General features: G+C 39.2%; 1 protein-coding gene across 4 annotated transcripts in view; it reads right to left on the bottom strand.

Moving 5' to 3' along the window:
• LOC124722859 (fibulin-1-like) overlaps positions 1-18,887 on the bottom strand; it is a 649,840-nt gene that overhangs the window by 87,510 nt on the left and 543,443 nt on the right. For all 4 annotated transcript variants that reach the window (XM_047247987.1, XM_047247986.1, XM_047247989.1 and 1 more), the window contains 2 exons: positions 5,453-5,584; positions 3,526-3,666 (listed from right to left, as the gene is read on the bottom strand). In XM_047247987.1, coding sequence (XP_047103943.1) covers positions 3,526-3,666; positions 5,453-5,584 — 273 coding nt within the window. The remainder of the gene's footprint in view (positions 1-3,525; positions 3,667-5,452; positions 5,585-18,887) is intronic.

Below are 18,887 nucleotides of genomic sequence, written 5' to 3'. Positions count from 1 at the left end.
AAAGAACTGAGAAATTTAAGTCTCTGTGAAGACCTTCTAATACCTGCAGTTATTCACATATTTTCCTTAGCTACTGCTGTAGAAATTGCTACTTTTAGAAATCATCAAAAATCAATTTAAACAATTTGCAAAATTTAGAGAATATGTCATCTATATTGCTTTCCATTAAAACTTCATCCCAGGTTTGATTTGAAAATGTCCTACAAAATGTATGTACAGTATCTTATGATCTAACAAAATCCTTTTGTACACCTGCATTTTTGTAGGTTTCACTGAGCCTGTATTTAGCTTCATTATCTAACAGAAATGATCCAAAATGCCACTTGAGATCTCTTATAAATATTAACAGGGTCTAAAGTTGAAGTTGAACTTTCTGAAATCCTCATAGCTGTGTTTACCATTTGTGTCAAACCAATAATGTTCAAAATATTTAGGAGGTTATTACTAATTTCACCCTCAGCACCTGTGTTGATATTCATGTCTCCATATATTATTACACCGGTTTTGGGGGCTGAGAACCTTTACAGGACTTCAGTTATTTTGTCGAAGAAAGTGTCCACATTACCACTAGGTGAGCAGTAAACACACAGAACAATTAGCTTCTTATAGGCAACTTGCTTCATTATTTCAATTGGTGACAATTCAAAATGTTAAGATGTGTGCTACCCCTGATATACGAGGGTGGTTTGAAAAGTTCTCAGAATCACAATGAGAGGTCAGCACTAGTGCAATGAATTGTTCATGTGATATTCATTGGACTGTTGCCTGTAAACACATGCCACGTCAGTGCTCTTGGAAGAGGGCTGTGACAGTGATGTGGCTCTGTTGTTGTTTCTGCATAGTGATTTGCTAAGATGGAAAAAATTGAGATTCGAGCAGTGATTAAGTACTTTGTAAAGAAAGGTATGAAAGCAAAAGACATTCATGCCGATTTCCAGGATACACTGGGGGTCTCTGCTCCTTCATATTCAACTTTTGCCAAGTGGACAAATGAATTTCAGTTTGGTTGGGAGAGCTTAGCTGATGATCTGCGCAGTGGTCAGTCAAGAGGTGTCAAAACTCCATGGCCGTGTGATTCTGGCGCTGCAGTCCGGAACCGCGGGACTACTATGGTCGCAGGTTCTAATCCTGCCTCGGGCATGGGTGTGTGTGATGTCCTTAGGTTGGTTAGGTTTAAGTAGTTCTAAGTTCTAAGGGACTTATGACCTAAGATGTTGAGTCCCATAGTGCTCAGAGCCATTTGAACCATTTGAATAAAAACTCCAGAAATCATTGCGAAAGTGCATAAAATGGTCACGGAGGATTGATGACTGAAAGTACGAGATTGGTGCCGTGACTCTTGACACTGGATCAAAAATGCATGAGAACTGACGTATTGGAACTATAGTTGGGCCATTTTAGGTGAAACGCACAAGATTTTTTACACTGGTTTGTGACCACAGATGAAACATGGGTGCGGTACTATACCCCAGAGACAAAACAACAGTCAAAGCATTGGAAACGTGCTGATTCTCCACCACAAAAGAAAGCAAAGACAGTTACTTTGGTGAGAAAGGTCATGGTATCAGTGTTCTGGGATTTGAAGGGAATTCTGTTCGTAGACTATCTCCCCACTGGGCAAACAATTACTGGAGAATACTATGCTAACCTCCTGGACAAATTGCAACAAAAGATACATGAAAAAAGGCCAGGTTTAGCAAGGAAGAAAGTCAACTTCCATCAAGACAATGCGCGCCTGCACACATGTGCCATTACCATGGCAAAATGACACGGACAAAGGTATTAATTGTTGCCACACCCACTTTATTCACCTGATATCGCTCCGTTAGACTTCCATCTCTTTCAAAATCTGAAAATTTTCTTCATGGATGAAGATTCACTTCAAACAAAGAATTGATAGCCGGAGTTGACAACTCCTGGCCTGGAGCAAACTCATTTTTGAGATGGAATCAAAGCCCTGGAACATTGTTGGACCAAGTGCATTAATCTACAAGGAGATGACATTGAAAAATAGAAAAGTTTAAGTGATGTAAGTACTTTTTTCTATTCTGTTCTGAGAACTTTTCAAACCACCCTTGTAAAAACATAATCCCCACTCTTTAAGCTAGACCTACAGTAGCAACTTGCACATTCATGTGATGGTAGCACTATATGCTGCAATTCATCATCTCTACACCAGTGCTCTGTAATGCATACTAATATGCTGCTCAAAGACTGTAATTCAACTTTAAGCTGGCGTACTTTAGTTTTAATGGACTGCTACATTCTGATGAATAATACAGAATTCTGAACAAACTTCCATGGTGCTTGCACACTCCAGTGGGAGTACATTCTATTTCCTGCATACACAGTGCAGAAGTCTCTAAGCTGGTTGAGATACTTTTAACACAAGGTAGCCTCTTGTCAGGGTTTATCCTAAAAAGGCCGAGTTCTCCTACCCATGACAACAAGTACTTGACCCACTGACTATACTCTCACTAATCAACTCTACCAATTTCTCTTTCCCAAACCTGTTGAAGTGCAGACCATGTTTAGCGTAGCTCCATCTCCTGACAGTTTCCACTGCAATCTGTGCCCAGCTGGCAGTCATCAGCTCCATCTCCAACTCTGTACTGACATACTTTACACTACCAAGATGAGGGCAAACATGCTATTGGAACAGCACTACCATACTCACACTGGTGCCACTAGCTAGGGAAGCTATCTTATTCAGGCTGCCACCTATGTTGTATGCTCTGCTCCTGTTTAGGCTGTTACCTGCCCCACCCCTATCACTACCTGAACATCTTTCATGAAATCCTTACATGAAGGCCATAAACCCACAGTCACCTGAACCAGTCCAGCACTCAGCTTGAAAATGCTCATAACTGATACTCTTCCCCTTGTAAGCTAATTTGTGTGTGTGTGTGTGTGTGTTTTATTTCAGTTATCACCAAGGAAAGACAATATCCAATAACTGAGAAACATTTTCAGCCTTGCTTAAGTGACTGTTGTCTGCTGACTGTGTCAGCTCGTGTAATTCATATCTGATATAGCACCTAGCTGATGATATTTGGATTTTTTTTTTTGACAGTAATACAATGGGAAACCCATGAAATATTTTTGGTGATATTACTGATTTGTAATACTGACTTTTTAAAGATAAAACACTTATTACCTTATATGATCATGCACAACTAATCATCAAAAGTTCTATTTATTTGAATAAAATATCAGAGAAGAAATTTTATGAATTACGAGGCCTGCCTCTAGCATTTTTATGCAAACTGTCTGAGAAGTCTCAAAATTAGTTCAGAGCAAACATGTGTTTCTTTCAACAATGTCTACAACATACATTCATATTTCTATGAATGCCTCATGTATAAAAGTTATGGATCATTAAATTAATAAAACTCATTTTAACATAAATACCCTTCATTATAGTATTGGAAACCAAACATTCAATGCTCATATGGGAAGAAAACAGGTAACTGCAGCTAATGATAAGACCACAGAGTATAAAAATGATAAAAAAAGCAAACATACCTTCACATTGTCCTGTTTGTGCATTAAGTGTGTATCCTGTACCACAGCTTGTTACACGAATGCAGTGAAATGATCCAATAGTGTTATCACACCTTTGAGTTGGCAGGCAGTCGTGTTTGTTAAGCTGACATTCATTAATATCTGAAATATATTTACATATGTAAATATACATGGATATATCTTCTTTCTGGAACCAAAAGTGCAAACAGCACAACATTCCTGAAAATACAATTAGTTACCCAGTAACACAGATACACTATGTGATCAAAAGTATCCAGACACTTGGCTGAAAATGACTTACAAGTTCGTGGCACCCTCCATTGGTAATGCTGGAAATCAATGTGGTGTTGGCTCACCCTTAGCCTTGATGACAGCTTCCAATCTTGCAGGCATATATTCAGTCAGGTACTGGAAGGTTTCTTGGGGAATGGCAGCCTATTCTTCATGGAGTGCTGCACTGAGCAGAGGTACTGATGTTGGTTGGTGAGCCTGGCACGAAGTAGGCATTCCAAAACATTCCAAAGGTGTTCTGTAGGATTCAGGTGAGGACTCTGTGAAGGCCAGTCCATTAAAGGGATGTTATTGTCGTGTAACCACTCTGCCAGAGGCTATGTATTATGAACAGGTGCTTGATCATGTTGAAAGATACAATCGCCATCCCTGAATTGCCCTTCAACAGTAGGAAGCAAGAAGGTGCTTAAAACATGAATGTAGGCATGTGCTGTGATATTGCAACACAAAAAACCAAGGGATGCAAGCCTCCTCAATGAAAAACACAACCACACCATAACACCACCACCTCTGAATTTTACTGTTGGTACTACACACGCTGTCAGATGACGTTCACTGGGCATTCACCATACCCGCACCCTGCCATTGGATCACCACATTGTGTACCGTGATTTGTCACTCCAAACAATGTTTTTCCACTGTTAAATTGTCCAATGTTTATGCTCCTTACACCAAGCGTGGCATTATTTGGCTGCATTTACCGGCATGATTTGCTGCTTATGAGCTGCCGCTCGACCATGAAATCCAAGTTTTCTCACCTCCTGTGTAACTGTCACCAAGCAAGGTGGCACAGTGGCTAGTGCACTGGACTTGCATTTGCGAGGACAATGGTTCAATCTCGCGTCCGGCCATCCTTATTTAGGTTTCCCATGATCTCCCAGAATTGGTCCAGGCAAATGCCAGGATGGTTCCTTTGAAAGGGCATGGCCGACTTCCTTCCCCATCCTTCCCTAATCCAATGAGACTGATGACCTCACTGTCTGGTCTTCTCCCCTAAACAACTCAACCCAACCTAACTGTCATAGTATTTGCAGTGGATCCTGATGCAATTTGGAATTCCTGTTTGATGGTCTGGATAGATGTCTGCCTATTACACATTACGGCCCTTTTCAACTTTTGGCGGTCTCTGTCAGTCAACAGATGAGGTTGGCCTGTATGCTTTTGTGCTGTACATGTTCCTTCATGTTTCCATTTCACTATCACATAGGAAACAGTGGACCTAGGGATGTTTAGGAGCATGGAAATCTAGCATATAGGCATATGACACAAGTGACACCCAATCACCTGACCACATTCGAAGCCCATGAGTTCCACGGAGTGCCCCATTCTGCTGTCTCACAATGTCTAATGACTACTGAGGTCACTGATATGGAGCACCTGGCAGTAGGTGGCAGCAAAATGTACCTAATATGAAAAACATATGTTTTTGGGGGTGTCAGGATACTTTTGATCACATTGTGTAGGTCTGTACACAGACAACACTGTGATTCAGGAGTTCATTTCATTAAAAAAAAGTTTTCTTAATGCCTGCAATACAAAGCTCACTAAGCCTATGAGTAGCAGAATTATATAACTTAAAGTCTTCTATGAGGAGAAGCTAACAGAAATAAACATATAATTTTCACACAGTGCTTACCAACACAAGCCTGAAGTACTGGATCCAACTGAAAGCCAGACTTACAGACACACAAAAAGCTCCCAGGGGTATTTTCACAGTTCTGTGTGCTGTCACAAGGGGATTCACCCTCTTCATGACATTCATCCACATCTAAAATAAAACAAAGGTGATTTAGGTTGTGTGTGTTTAGAAATGTTCTTTCTACAGTCCTTTTACATTGTTAGTATTTTAACAGAAAAAACTTGTGTGACAAGTGAGTTCTGAACATGGCATGATAACTAAACTATAGAGTGAAACTGCAAGCTACAAATAATTAGAGGATATTTCTCCCTTTCCTCTCTCTCACTTCATTAAGGCTATCAAACTGCCCTTTCAATTGCTTATGGGCTCAAATTAATCATTCACACTACATATTCTTACTACTGCCTGCAAAGCTCAGAAGTATTGGGATATGAACCAATATGGACTTGCAACACTTTCTAAATGTATTCATAAACTTCTGTGAGTCACTCCTTTTTAAGTACACCTCTGTTACCCAATAACTGAGTATTTCTTGTCATTTATGTGATGCCTCAATAGAAAATAGTGTCCGCCTCCATAGCTGAAGGGTCAGTGCAGCAGAATGCCATGCTAGGGTCCTGGGTTCAACTCCCAGCTCAGTTGGAGGTTTTCTTCAATCAAGGACTGGGTGTTGTGTAATCTTCATCCTCATCAACATGCAAGTCATGCAGTCTAACTTACAGGAGGCCCCAGCCATATGAAATTTCATTTCAATAGAAAATAGTCAACTGTTACAGAAACCAAGGATCCTTACCACAACAAATCCACCAATAATCACTGTTTCAAACAGAACTGACCTCTGAAATTGCCTATCATATTAAAACTGGGTGCTAGACTCGCCTCTGGGTGGCAGACTGGCCTCAAATCTAGAATGTTTGCCTTTTGCAGATAGATGCTTTACTGACTGATGTGCCCTCACAGCTGTATGTTCACCAGTAAATTTTTCCTACGTCCCAAACTTCACACATGATCTCCTGAATACCATGCAGGACTAACACTCTTGGAGGAAAGGAAATTGCACAGAAATGGGCTTCTTCCCAAAATGGATTTGCTCTCTGCAGCAGTGTGTGTGCTGATTTGAAAAATTTCCTGGCAGACTGAAAGAGTGTGCAGAACCAAGAATTGAATCTGGAAATATTTTGACAAATTTTAATTTTTATCTTGTGATAAATTATATGAGAAGACTGGTAAAATGATCATAGTTTTCCTTTGTCTACAGCAGTAATCAAGTTCTTTATGAAATATTTCAATAAGCATGCCTTAAATGCATCTGCCCAACTTCTTTCATTAAGTTGACAATGTATTTGTGACCATGCCACATGACTTCAAAGCTCCTCAGCAGTCGGTAAATCAGATTAATAGTTTGTGCCTTAATATCAACTAATAGAGTTGAAGTGAAAGAGATTGAAAGTTGTAATTTTTATAGTGTGTTATTCTATTGTAAATCAGATGGGCAACTTGGCTACTCTTCACATTGCAAGTCAATGCATTCTCAATTATGTTTCAGCAGGCTAGGTCTCTTCTGCCCCGAGCAGAGAGATGTACTTGTTCAATAATGTCAAGAAGATGTGCCCATGGCACCCCTACCTTTCTGTGACAATACATCAAAAACATGCAAGGTTCATTAGTTAGTTTATTACATGTTCTGCAGATAATTTGCATGTTTTTATTTATTTATTTTATAATGACTTCTGTTCATAACAGTATCATTATAGATGCTAGGATATGGTATGAGTCAATTCTTTTCTTACAAAATTTACAATAATAAATTCAGATGAGTAAACATGGAAGAGTCAAGCTCTAGCTCACATCAAAAGACATCTTAATACATGAAAACAAATATAGTATGTTATACAACAAAACAAGTACTCACATTCACGCATTCCCTGAGACATTCATGTTGGTACTCAGATCGACTGATGTAACATCTTGATATATGAAAATGAACACAGTACATACCTTACAACAGAATGTAAGAGTCTGTACTCATGCATAAAATGAGATATCCCAGAATACGTCAAATAGTTGAATAAAATATAAGAATTTGTACTTACGTATACAAAGAATGAGACATACCTATAATAAAACTCTATATTTTTTTAATATTAGATGACTGTCCATCAAGCTCATATAATAATAGTTGTAGGGGACCCACAAGTGTCAGTATAAAATACAAAGAAATTCTCCCTACAGAAGAGAGCAATAAAATCCTAGTGATTAACTGCTGAAGGATTCACAGCAAATTTTCAGAGCTTGAATCTCACCTAAAAAGCTGTGGAGCTCACATAACAGTAGGTGTAGAAATTGCAACTCTATGTGAGATTGTCTGTGCAATTCTCTGTATCAGTGGTGGGCATACATTCATAACTGGATCCTTCTACTGACCAGCAGACTCATCTTCAGATGTAACTGAAACCTTTGTAGCAAAACTTAAGTTCACTAGTATATAAGTTTCCCACTCTTACTGTCTTCACTGGAGGAGACTTTAATCATCCAATAACCAACTGGGAAAACTACAGTTTTATGAGTGTTGGGCATGACAAGACATCCTGAAAAACATTATAGCCTTCTCTGAGAACTTCATAGGGAACATTATTGGGAAGCCCACTCATGATGGAAATACAAGGTATTAAAAAAAAAAGTATTTCATATTCTGAGAGGTGATAGTATGGACCAAAACAAGACAAAAATGACCAGAAAACATGGGCTCCAAAATGTCTACCTTAAGTGCTATGAGTACTAGTTCATCTTCACTACTGTGGAACACATCTCTTCTACAGTATGTTTTTTGCTGTTACAAATGACCTGCAGAATTCAGTAAATAAATGAGGACACATCATTCTGTTATTGTGAATTGGCAAAACCAATAAATGTGAATGCAAAATAAAGTTGTGGTAATATACTGATACGTAGTGTAGAGTGATGTTTATGTTTGTACCATATTAAATACACTTTGGTACATTAGAATGTCTGCTATTTCACACAAACAGAATAATGCATTCTCATTTATTTACTCCATTAAGCAGGTTGTTCATAATAAGAAAGAGCTTGCAATAGAGGAGATACGTTGCTCACTAGCAAAGATGCTCACACTATAATAAATAAATAATAAATAAGTTCTCATAGCAGTTTAGAGCCTATGTTTACAGGATGCTTTTTCTTATTTTGTTCCATACTATCACCTCTCATAATATGGAATACCTTTTTATAAAATCCTGTATCAAAAACAGACCTGACCTCTTTTAGGATTCTGTATTAGACATTGTCACAGCAATGGTTACCAAAGTACAAAGGGCAGCTAAAAAGCAGAAGGTTTTATATGTTGAGCAAAATGAATAAAGCGGCAACACAACTAATGAGGAGGTATTGAATAGAATTGGAGAGAAGTGAAATTTGTGGCAGAGCTTGACTAGAAGAAGGGACCAGTTGGCAGGGCATATTCTGAGGCATCAAGGGATCACCAATTTAGTATTGGAGGGCAGTGTTGTTGTTGTTGTTGTGGAGTTGTTGTTGTTGTGATCTTCCAGTCCAGAGACTGGTTTGATGCAGCTCTCCATGCTACTCTATCCTGTGCAAGCCTCTTCATCTCCCAGTACCTACTGCAACCTACATCCTTCTGAATCTGCTTAGTGTATTCATCTCTTGGTCTCCCTCTACAATTTTTACCCTCCACACTGCCCTCCAATACTAAATTGGTGATCCCTTGATGCCTCAGAATATGCCCTGCCAACCGGTCCCTTCTTCTAGTCAAGCTCTGTCACAAATTTCACTTCTCTCCAATTCTATTCAATACCTCCTCATTAGTTATGTTATCTACCCATCTAATATTCAACATTCTTTTGTAGCAGTAAGGAACTCAAAACATTTAGATCTGGAGAGGAGCATGTAGAAGAACTATGGCTCAGGATTAGAAGAATAGTTGACCATGCACTTGATAAATTTGTATCTAGTAGAGAACAGTTGATTATTGGAGGGACCATACGTGGTAACAGTCACTGTAATGTAGCTGCTAAAGAAAGAGACTATTGCATAATAGGTGTAAAACAGAGCACAGGGCTATTGGTAAGGAGATACTGAATGAAACGTGAAACTTCCTGGTAGATTAAAACTGTGTGCTGGACCGAGACTTGAACTCGGGACTTTTGCCTTTTGCAGGCAAGTGCTCTACGAACTGAGGTACCCAAGCTCGAATCATGCCCCGTCCTCACAGCTTTACTTCCACCAGTACCTCGCCTCCTACCTTCCAGACTTTACAGAAGCTATCCTGCAAAACTTGCAGAACCAGCTCTCTACATCCACATCTACATGATTACTCTGCAATTCACATTTAAGTGCTTGGCAGAGGGTTCATTGAACCACAATCATACTATCTCTCTACCATTCCACTCCCGAACAGCGCACGGGAAAAACAAACACCTAAACCTTTCTGTTCGAGCTCTGATTTCTCTTATTTTATTTTGATGAACATTCCTACCTATGTAGGTTGGGCTCAACAAAATATTTTCGCATTGGGAAGAGAAAGTTGGTGACTGAAATTTCGTAAATAGATCTCGCCGCGACGAAAAACGTCTTTGCTTTAATGACTTCCACCCCAACTCGCGTATCATATCTGCCACACTCTCTCCCCTATTATGTGATAATACAAAATGAGCTGCCCTTTTTCACACCCTTTCAATGTCCTCCGTCAATCCCACCTGGTAAGGATCCCACACCGCGCAGCAATATTCTAACAGAGGACAAACGAGTGTAGTGTAAGCTGTATCTTTAGTGGACTTGTTGCATCTTCTAAGTGTCCTGCCAATAAAATGCAACCTTTGGCTCACCTTCCCCACAATATTATCTATGTGGTCTTTCTAACTGAAGTTGTTCGTAATTTTAACACCCAGGTACTTAGTTGAATTGACAGTCTTGAGAATTGTACTATTTATCGAGTAATCGAATTCCAAAGGATTTATTTTGGAACTCATGTGGATCACCTCACACTTTTCGTTATTTAGCGTCAACTGCCACCTGCCACACCATACAGCAATCTTTTCTAAAGCGCTTTGCAACTGATACTGGTCTTCGGATGATCTTACTAGATGGTAAATTACAGCATCATCTGTGAACAGCCTAAGAGAACTGCTCAGATTATCACCCAGGTCATTTATATCCTGAAAGAAAGGATATTGCAGAGACATGGCTTAGCCACAGCCTTTGGGATGTTTCCAGAATGAGATTTTCACTCTGCAGCGGAGTGTGCGCTGATATGAAACTTCCTGGCAGATTAAAACTGTGTGCCGGACTGAGACTCAAACTCGGGACCTTCGCCTTTCGCAGGCAAGTGCTCTACCAACTGAGCTACCCAAGCACGACTCACACCCTGGCCTCACAGCTTTACTTCCGCCAGTACCTCGCCTCCTACCTTCCAAACTTTACAGAAGCTCTCCTGCGAACCTTGCAGAACTAGTACTCCTGAAAGGAAGGATATTGCAGAGACATGGCTTAGCCACAGCCTGGGGGATGTTTCCAGAATGAGATTTTCACTCTGCAGTGAAGTGTGCGCTGATATGAAATTTCCTGGCAGATTAAAACTGTGTGCCGGACCGAGACTCGATCTCGGGTCCCTTGCCTTTCGCAGGAAAGTGCTCTACAAAACAAAAGTGGAAATGCTGAACTCCATTTTCAAATGTTCCTTTATAAAGGAAAATCCGGGGATGTGGCCCCAATTTAATTCTCAACCCATTGCAAAGATGAGTGATATAGACATTAGTGTTGGCAGTGCAGACAAACAGCTGAAATTGCTAAAACTGAACAAAGCTACAGGAACCGATGCAATTGCTATCAGATTTTATACCAAATTTGCAGTTGAGTTATCCCCTCTTTTAACTACTAGGTTGGTGCATAAGTTTGTAGCATTTTTGTCCTGCAGTTTGAATTCTGAATTGTGGTTTATTTGTATTATAATGTACATAGTCAAAATCATTTGATTCAGGTACAGGAGAGGTGTCAAAATTGTGGCAAAATTTCACCATAAACCCAGAACAGCTGATGTTAACAAATATAATTTCGTTGTATGTACATACAATAAAATCTAACACTTAATTACTCCTTGCTCAAATTCTGGCTTAATATTAAATATGTTTTTGGGCATATACTTGTTATATATTTTCATTCCATTATACTGTGGAGTCTGTGCAAATAATTTCAACTCATGCGTGGCTGGCATAAAATTGTTTTTATTTCTCATGTTATACCTGTGGTTAAATTGATCCTTCTCAAACAATTTTTGTCTGCTGTGTATGAGGATTATAATTTCATATGCTTATATGGCCCCCATGAACCATGGACCTTGCCGTTGGTGGGGAGGCTTGCGTGCCTCAACGATACAGATAGCCGTACCTTAGGTGCAACCACAACGGAGGGGTATCTGTTGAGAGGCCAGACAAACTTGTGGTTCCTGAAGAGGGGCAGCAGCCTTTTCAGTAGTTCCAAGGGCAACAGTCTGGATGATTGACTGATCTGGCCTTGTAACAATAACCAAAACGGCCTTGCTGTGCTGGTACTGCGAACGGCTGAAAGCAAGGGGAAACTACAGCCGTAATTTTTCCCGAGGGCATGCAGCTTTACTGTATGATTAAATGATGATGGCGTCCTCTTGGGTAAAATATTCCGGAGGTAAAATAGTCCCCCATTCGGATCTCCGGGCGGGGAATACTCAAGAGGATGTCGTTATCAGGAGAAAGAAAACTGGCGTTCTACGGATCGGAGCGTGGAATGTCAGATCCCTTAATCGGGCAGGTAGGTTAGAAAATTTAAAATGGGAAATGGATAGGTTAAAGTTAGATATTGTGGGAATTAGTGAAGTTCGGTGGCAGGAGGAACAAGACTTCTGGTCAGGTGACTACAGGGTTATAAACACAAAGTCAAATAGGGGTAATGCAGGAGTAGGTTTAATAATGAATAGGAAAATAGGAATGCGGGTAAGCTACTACAAACATCATAGTGAACACATTATTGTGGCCAAGATAGATACGAAGCCCACACCTACTACAGTAGTACAAGTTTATATGCCAACTGGCTCTGCAGACGATGAAGAAATTGAAGAAATGTATGATGAAATAACAGAAATTATTCAGATTGTGAAGGGAGACGAAAATTTAATAGTCATGGGTGACTGGAATTCGAGTGTAGGAAAAGGGAGAGAAGGAAACATAATAGGTGAATATGGATTGGGGCTAAGAAATGAAAGAGGAAGCCGCCTGGTAGAATTTTGCACAGAGCACAAAATAATCATAGCCAACACTTGGTGCAAGAATCATGAAAGAAGGTTGTATACATGGAAGAACCCTGGAGATACTAAAAGGTATCAGATAGATTATATAATGGTAAGACAGAGATTTAGGAACCAGGTTTTAAATTGTAAGACATTTCCAGGGGCAGATGTGGACTCTGACAACAATCTATTGGTTATGAACTGTAGATTAAAACTGAAGAAACTGCAAAAAGATGGGAATTTAAGGAGATGGGACCTGGATAAACTGAAAGAACCAGAGGTTGTACAGAGTTTCAGGGAGAGCATAAGGGAACAATTGACAGGAATGGGGGAAAGAAATACAGTACAAGAAGAATGGGTAGCTTTGAGGGATGAAGTAGCGAAGGCAACAGAGGATCAAGTAGGTAAAAAGACGAGGGCTAGTATAAATCCTTGGGTAACAGAAGAAATATTGAATTTAATTGATGAAAGGAGAAAATATAAAAATGCAGTAAATGAAGCAGGCAAAAAGGAATACAAACGTCTCAAAAATGAGATCGACAGGAAGTGCAAAATGGCTAAGCAGGGATGGCTAGAGGACAAATGTAAGGATGTAGAGGCCTATCTCACTAGGGGTAAGATAGATACTGCCTACAGGAAAATTAAATAGACCTTTGGAGATAAGAGAACGACTTGTATGAATATCAAGAGCTCAGATGGAAACCCAGTTCTAAGCAAAGAAGGGAAAGCAGAAAGGTGGAAGGAGTATATAGAGGGTCTATACAAGGGCGATGTACTTGAGGACAATATTATGGAAATGGAAAAGGATGTAGATGAAGATGAAATGGGAGATATGATACTGTGTGAAGAGTTTGACAGAGCACTGAAAGACCTGAGTCGAAACAAGGCCCCCGGAGTAGACAACATTCCATTGGAACTACTGACGGCCTTGGGAGAGCCAGTCCTGACAAAACTCTACCATCTGGTGAGCAAGATGTATGAAACAGGTGAAATACCCACAGACTTCAAGAAGAATATAATAATTCCAATCCCAAAGAAAGCAGGTGTTGACAGATGTGAAAATTACCGAATTATCAGTTTAATAAGTCACAGCTGCAAAATACTAACACGAATTTTTTACAGACGAATGGAAAAACTAGTAGAAGCCAACCTCGGGGAAGATCAGTTTGGATTCCGTAGAAACACTGGAACACGTGAGGCAATACTGACCTTATGACTTATCTTAAAAGAAAGATTATGGAAAGGCAAACCTATGTTTCTAGCATTTGTAGACTTAGAGAAAGCTTTTGACAATGTTGACTGGAATACTCTCTTTCAAATTCTAAAGGTGGCAGGGGTAAAATACAGGGAGTGAAAGGCTATTTACAATTTGTACAGAAACCAGAAGGCAGTTATAAGAGTTGAGGGACATGAATGGGAAGCAGTGGTTGGGAAGGGAGTAAGACAGGGTTGTAGCCTCTCCCCGATGTTGTTCAATCTGTATATTGAGCAAGCAGTAAAGGAAACAAAAGAAAAATTCGGAGTAGGTATTAAAATTCATGGAGAAGAAATAAAAACTTCGAGGTTCGCCGATGACATTGTAATTCTGTCAGAGACAGCAAAGGACTTGGAAGAGCAGTTGAATGGAATGGACAGTGTCTTGAAAGGAGGATATAAGATGAACATCAACAAAAGCAAAACAAGGATAATGGAATGTAGTCTAATTAAGTTGGGTGATGCTGAGGGAATTAGATTAGGAAATGAGGCACTTAAAGTAGTAAAGGCGTTTTGCTATTTGGGGAGCAAAATAACTGATGATGGTCAAAGTAGAGAGGATATAAAATGTAGGCTGGCAATGGCAAGGAAAGCGTTTCTAAAGAAGAGAAATTTGTTAACATCCAGTATTGATTTAAGTGTCAGGAAGTCGTTTCTGAAAGTATTCGTATGGAGTGTAGCCATGTATGGAAGTGAAACATGGACGATAAATAGTTTGGACAAGAAGAGAATAGAAGCTTTTGAAATGTGGTGCTATAGAAGAATGCTGAAGATTAGCTGGGTAGATCACATAACTAATGAGGAAGTATTGAATAGGATTGGGGAGAAGAGAAGTTTGTGGCACAACTTGACCAGAAGAAGGGATCGGTTGGTAGGACATGTTCTGAGGCATCAAGGGATCACCAATTTAGTATTGGAGGGCAGCGTGGAGGGTAAAAATCGTAGAGGGAGACCAAGAGATGAATACACTAAGCAGATTCAGAAGGATGTAGGTTGCAGTAGGTACTGGGAGATGAAAAAGCTTGCACAGGATAGAGTAGCATGGAGAGCTGCATCAAACCAGTCTCAGGGCTGAAGACCACAACAACAACAACAACATGCTGATATGGAGGGGACAGTTAGGATTTGTTTCCAAAATAATGGGCAACAAGATTCAGTTTGCTGTGCAATGCACATGTAGCTGACAATTTTCTTTTCCAGTTTCAGTATTCGAGATACACTACTTGAACTTTCCCAGAAAATTACACCACATCTAATAACAGATTTAAAATAACCATGACAACCAATTTTTTTCTGTAACCAAGTCAGTGGAATTTGCTAGTATTTGCAATGCAAATGCAAAACTGCATAGTTTATTTGATAGGAAGTCAATATGTGTATTCCAGCTTAAATTCTTGGTCCTAGGAATCAGACCATGCCAACTTCTTCCATAAGTTGACTGTTAAGTTGAATTTTAAGTTCCACACATTTTGAATGTTCGGTTTTGAAATGTTCAGATTTGCAATGTTCAGTTTCAAACCTTTTAACTGGAACTAGTTTTCTGAGATATCCAGTATGCTTACAATGGAGATCGGAATTATTTCTGCATAGTAACCTTTAATTAAAACAGAAGTATCATCTGCAAGCAGAACTGATGGGGAATATATATTTATGAGTAAGTCATTTATGTAGAATAGGAACAGGACTAGTCCCAAAATGAAGCCTTCAGGCACACCTTGTGATACTGTACTCCATTTAGAATATAATTCACTGCATTTGAAGTGATAGTTGCCATTTGTTTTATGTTGAGTAAGTATGATGTGAGCCAATTTAAAGCATTAGCCTTAATCTTGTATTTGTCTAATTTATAGAAAAGCAAATCATGGTTCACAGAGTCAAAAGCTTTTGTGAGATCACAGAAGACACCTGAAGCTTTACTCTTCTGATACAATGATTTGCAGACCTTTTCGATAAAGTTATTCACTGCATACAGAGTGCTTTTTCCTGGTTCAAATCCAAACTGGTTACTTACAATAATATCATTTTTTACAGTAAAATTTTTGATCTAGTTGGCAGCTACTTTCTCTAACATTTTTGACAGGATTGCAAGAATAGAAATAGAGTGATAGTTTCCCATGTCTTCCCTTGACCCTTTCATGAACAGAGGTCTGACTTCATCATACTTGGTATCCCAATTGCTATAAGATTATTTATAGATCATCATTTTCTCATTTGTAGTTCACTGTTGCTATAAGAGTTTACATACTGTTATTTGGAGATAGTGAGTGTAGCCTTGAATGCTCTAGAAAATGGAGTGCCAAGTGGACACCATTCTGACATATTCGTCTGTTTGGGTTCAATAGAGGGGTGATGGATGCAGAGGCAGCCAGAAACATTTGTGCTCTGTATGGGGGTAATGCCATTGAACAAGCATGGCAAGAAAATGGTTTGCTATTTCAAGAAGGATTGTTTTCACATTAGTGACTTTCCATGTTCAGGAAGACCATTGGGGTTTTATGAAGATTGTTTAAATGTGTTAATGCACAATGATCCAGAACTGGCAGATTTGATGAACTGTGATCATTCCACCATCATGCAACATTTGCATACAGTGTGAAAGGCTCAAGAACTGGGTGTACAGGTACCCATTGCTCTAAGCCAAAATCACAAAAATCAGTGGGTGGTCATATGTGCACCTCTGCTTGCTCATCATCAATTGGCTCATTAACAACACTGACAATTCCAATCTTGTATTGTTACTGGTGATGAGAAATAATGTTTTTATGCTAAGATAATGTAAAGAAAGGAATGGTTGACGCCAAAAAAACAAATCTAAAAAGATAGTGTTATGCATCTGATGGAACAACAATGGTGTGGTGTACTACAAATTGCTTTCTTGAAGTGTATCCATCACTACCGATATTTATTGTCAACAGCTGAGACATCTTGCAGATGCAACCCATGAACAATGACCACAAAGTGTGAAGTGATGCTACTCCACCATAACACCTGCCTGCATTCTGCTAGACTGACAAAGAACAGTATACAGGAGTTGGGTTGGGAAGTCATTTCACACCCATCTTACTCACCTGATCTTATGCCCTCAGATTTTCAAGTTTTCCATTCTCTATTGAACAACCTTCATGCAACTCGCTTTCTGGACAAAAATCACTTTGAACATGGCTCAACGAGTTCCTTGCCTCAAAACCATATGATTTCTACAGTCACTGACTCAAAAAGATACCCCAGCAGTGGCAGACCATATATTATTGAGGACTAAAATCTCTGTTATGTGTATCTGTTGTGTTTATTAAACTTATGGAAAAATATTATGAACTTATGCACCAACCTAATGTAATCTACTGTAGATCCCTCAAACAAAAAATCACGCCCATTACTTGGAAGAAAGCCCAGGTCATACCAGTATACAAGAATGGTAGCAGAACTGGTACACAAAACTTCTGTCCAATGACATTCATCTGATGTAGAAATTTATGAGATATTCTGAGCTCAAACACAATGAGGTACCTTGAACAGAATGTTCTCATTCATGACAATCAGCAATATTCCAGAGACATTGATCATGTGAAACCAAACTTGCACTTTCCTCACGTTATATCCTGAATGTCATGGATCATGGCAGTCAGAGAGACACAATATTTCTTGATTTCTAAAAAGTGTTTGAATCAGTACAATACCTACACTTATTATTGAAAGTAGAGTTTTATAGGTTATCAACTGAAATTTGTGACTGGACTGTGAATGACTTGATAGGAAGGGTGCTGCATGTTATTTTTGATGGAGTGTCATTGACAGATGTAAAAGTAACTTCAGGTATTCCCCAGGGAAGTGTGCTGAGACCCTTGCCATTCATGTTGTATATTAATGATCTTGCAGACAATTTTCATTGGAAACCTGAGACTTTTTGCAGTTTATTCACTCATCTAGAACGAAGAACTGTCTGAAAAAAACTGCACAAATCTTTAGTCAGCTCTCAATAAGATTTCAAAGTGGTGCAAAGATTGGCAATTTTCTTTAAATGTTCAAGAATGTAAAATTATCCACTTCAAAAAAATGAAAAACACAGTATCTCTTCAACAACAATGTCAATGAGATACAACTGGAATCGTTCAACTCACACAAATTCCTGAGTGTAACAGTTTATAGGGATACGAAGTGGAAGGATCACATAAGCTCTGTCATAGCATGTGGCAGACTTCAGTTCATTGGCATAAAAATGCAATCAGTTTACACAGGAGATTGCTTACAAAGCACTTGTGTGACCCATCCCAGAATATTGCTCAGGTATGTGAGCCCTGTACCAAATAGGACTAATAGGGGATATTAATTGTACACAGTGAAGAGCAGCATGAATGGTCACATGTTTATTTGACACTTGGGAGAGATGCTGGAGAAACTGAACAGGAAGATGATGCAAACTATTCCAAGAAAGTCTGCTTTCAAGAACCAGCTTTAAATCATGAATCTAGGAATATAATACAATCTCATATGTATCACTCCCATAGAGATTTAAACAGTCATTCTTCCTGTGTCCCACATGTGAATGGAACAGGAAGAAGTTGTAATAACTGTTGCCATGGGAGGTACCATTCGCTATGCACTTCACAGTAGTTTACAGAGACCGGATGTAGGTGTAGATAAATGGACACACTCATTTATACTAAACAAAGTCAACCATGATTTTTGTGACATGCATTCCTTCAATTTGCTCTTGATTTTGGTGTGTATATCCTCTTTGACTTTTGATTCACTAAATTATGGGAATGTCTTCATGGTTCATTCTTTACAAAAAATTTCATTCGCCCTAACTTTATGTGTAAATGTAGATGTAATACCTTATTGGGATCAACTACTGACTCAGGCAGGATATATTTCACACCTAGC

This window comes from Schistocerca piceifrons, chromosome X (genome assembly GCF_021461385.2).
Source record: "Schistocerca piceifrons isolate TAMUIC-IGC-003096 chromosome X, iqSchPice1.1, whole genome shotgun sequence".
In the NCBI taxonomy this organism is placed as follows: domain Eukaryota; kingdom Metazoa; phylum Arthropoda; class Insecta; order Orthoptera; family Acrididae; genus Schistocerca; species Schistocerca piceifrons.
Note: the sequence above shows the minus strand (reverse complement) of the source record. Positions and strands in the feature narration are given on the sequence as shown.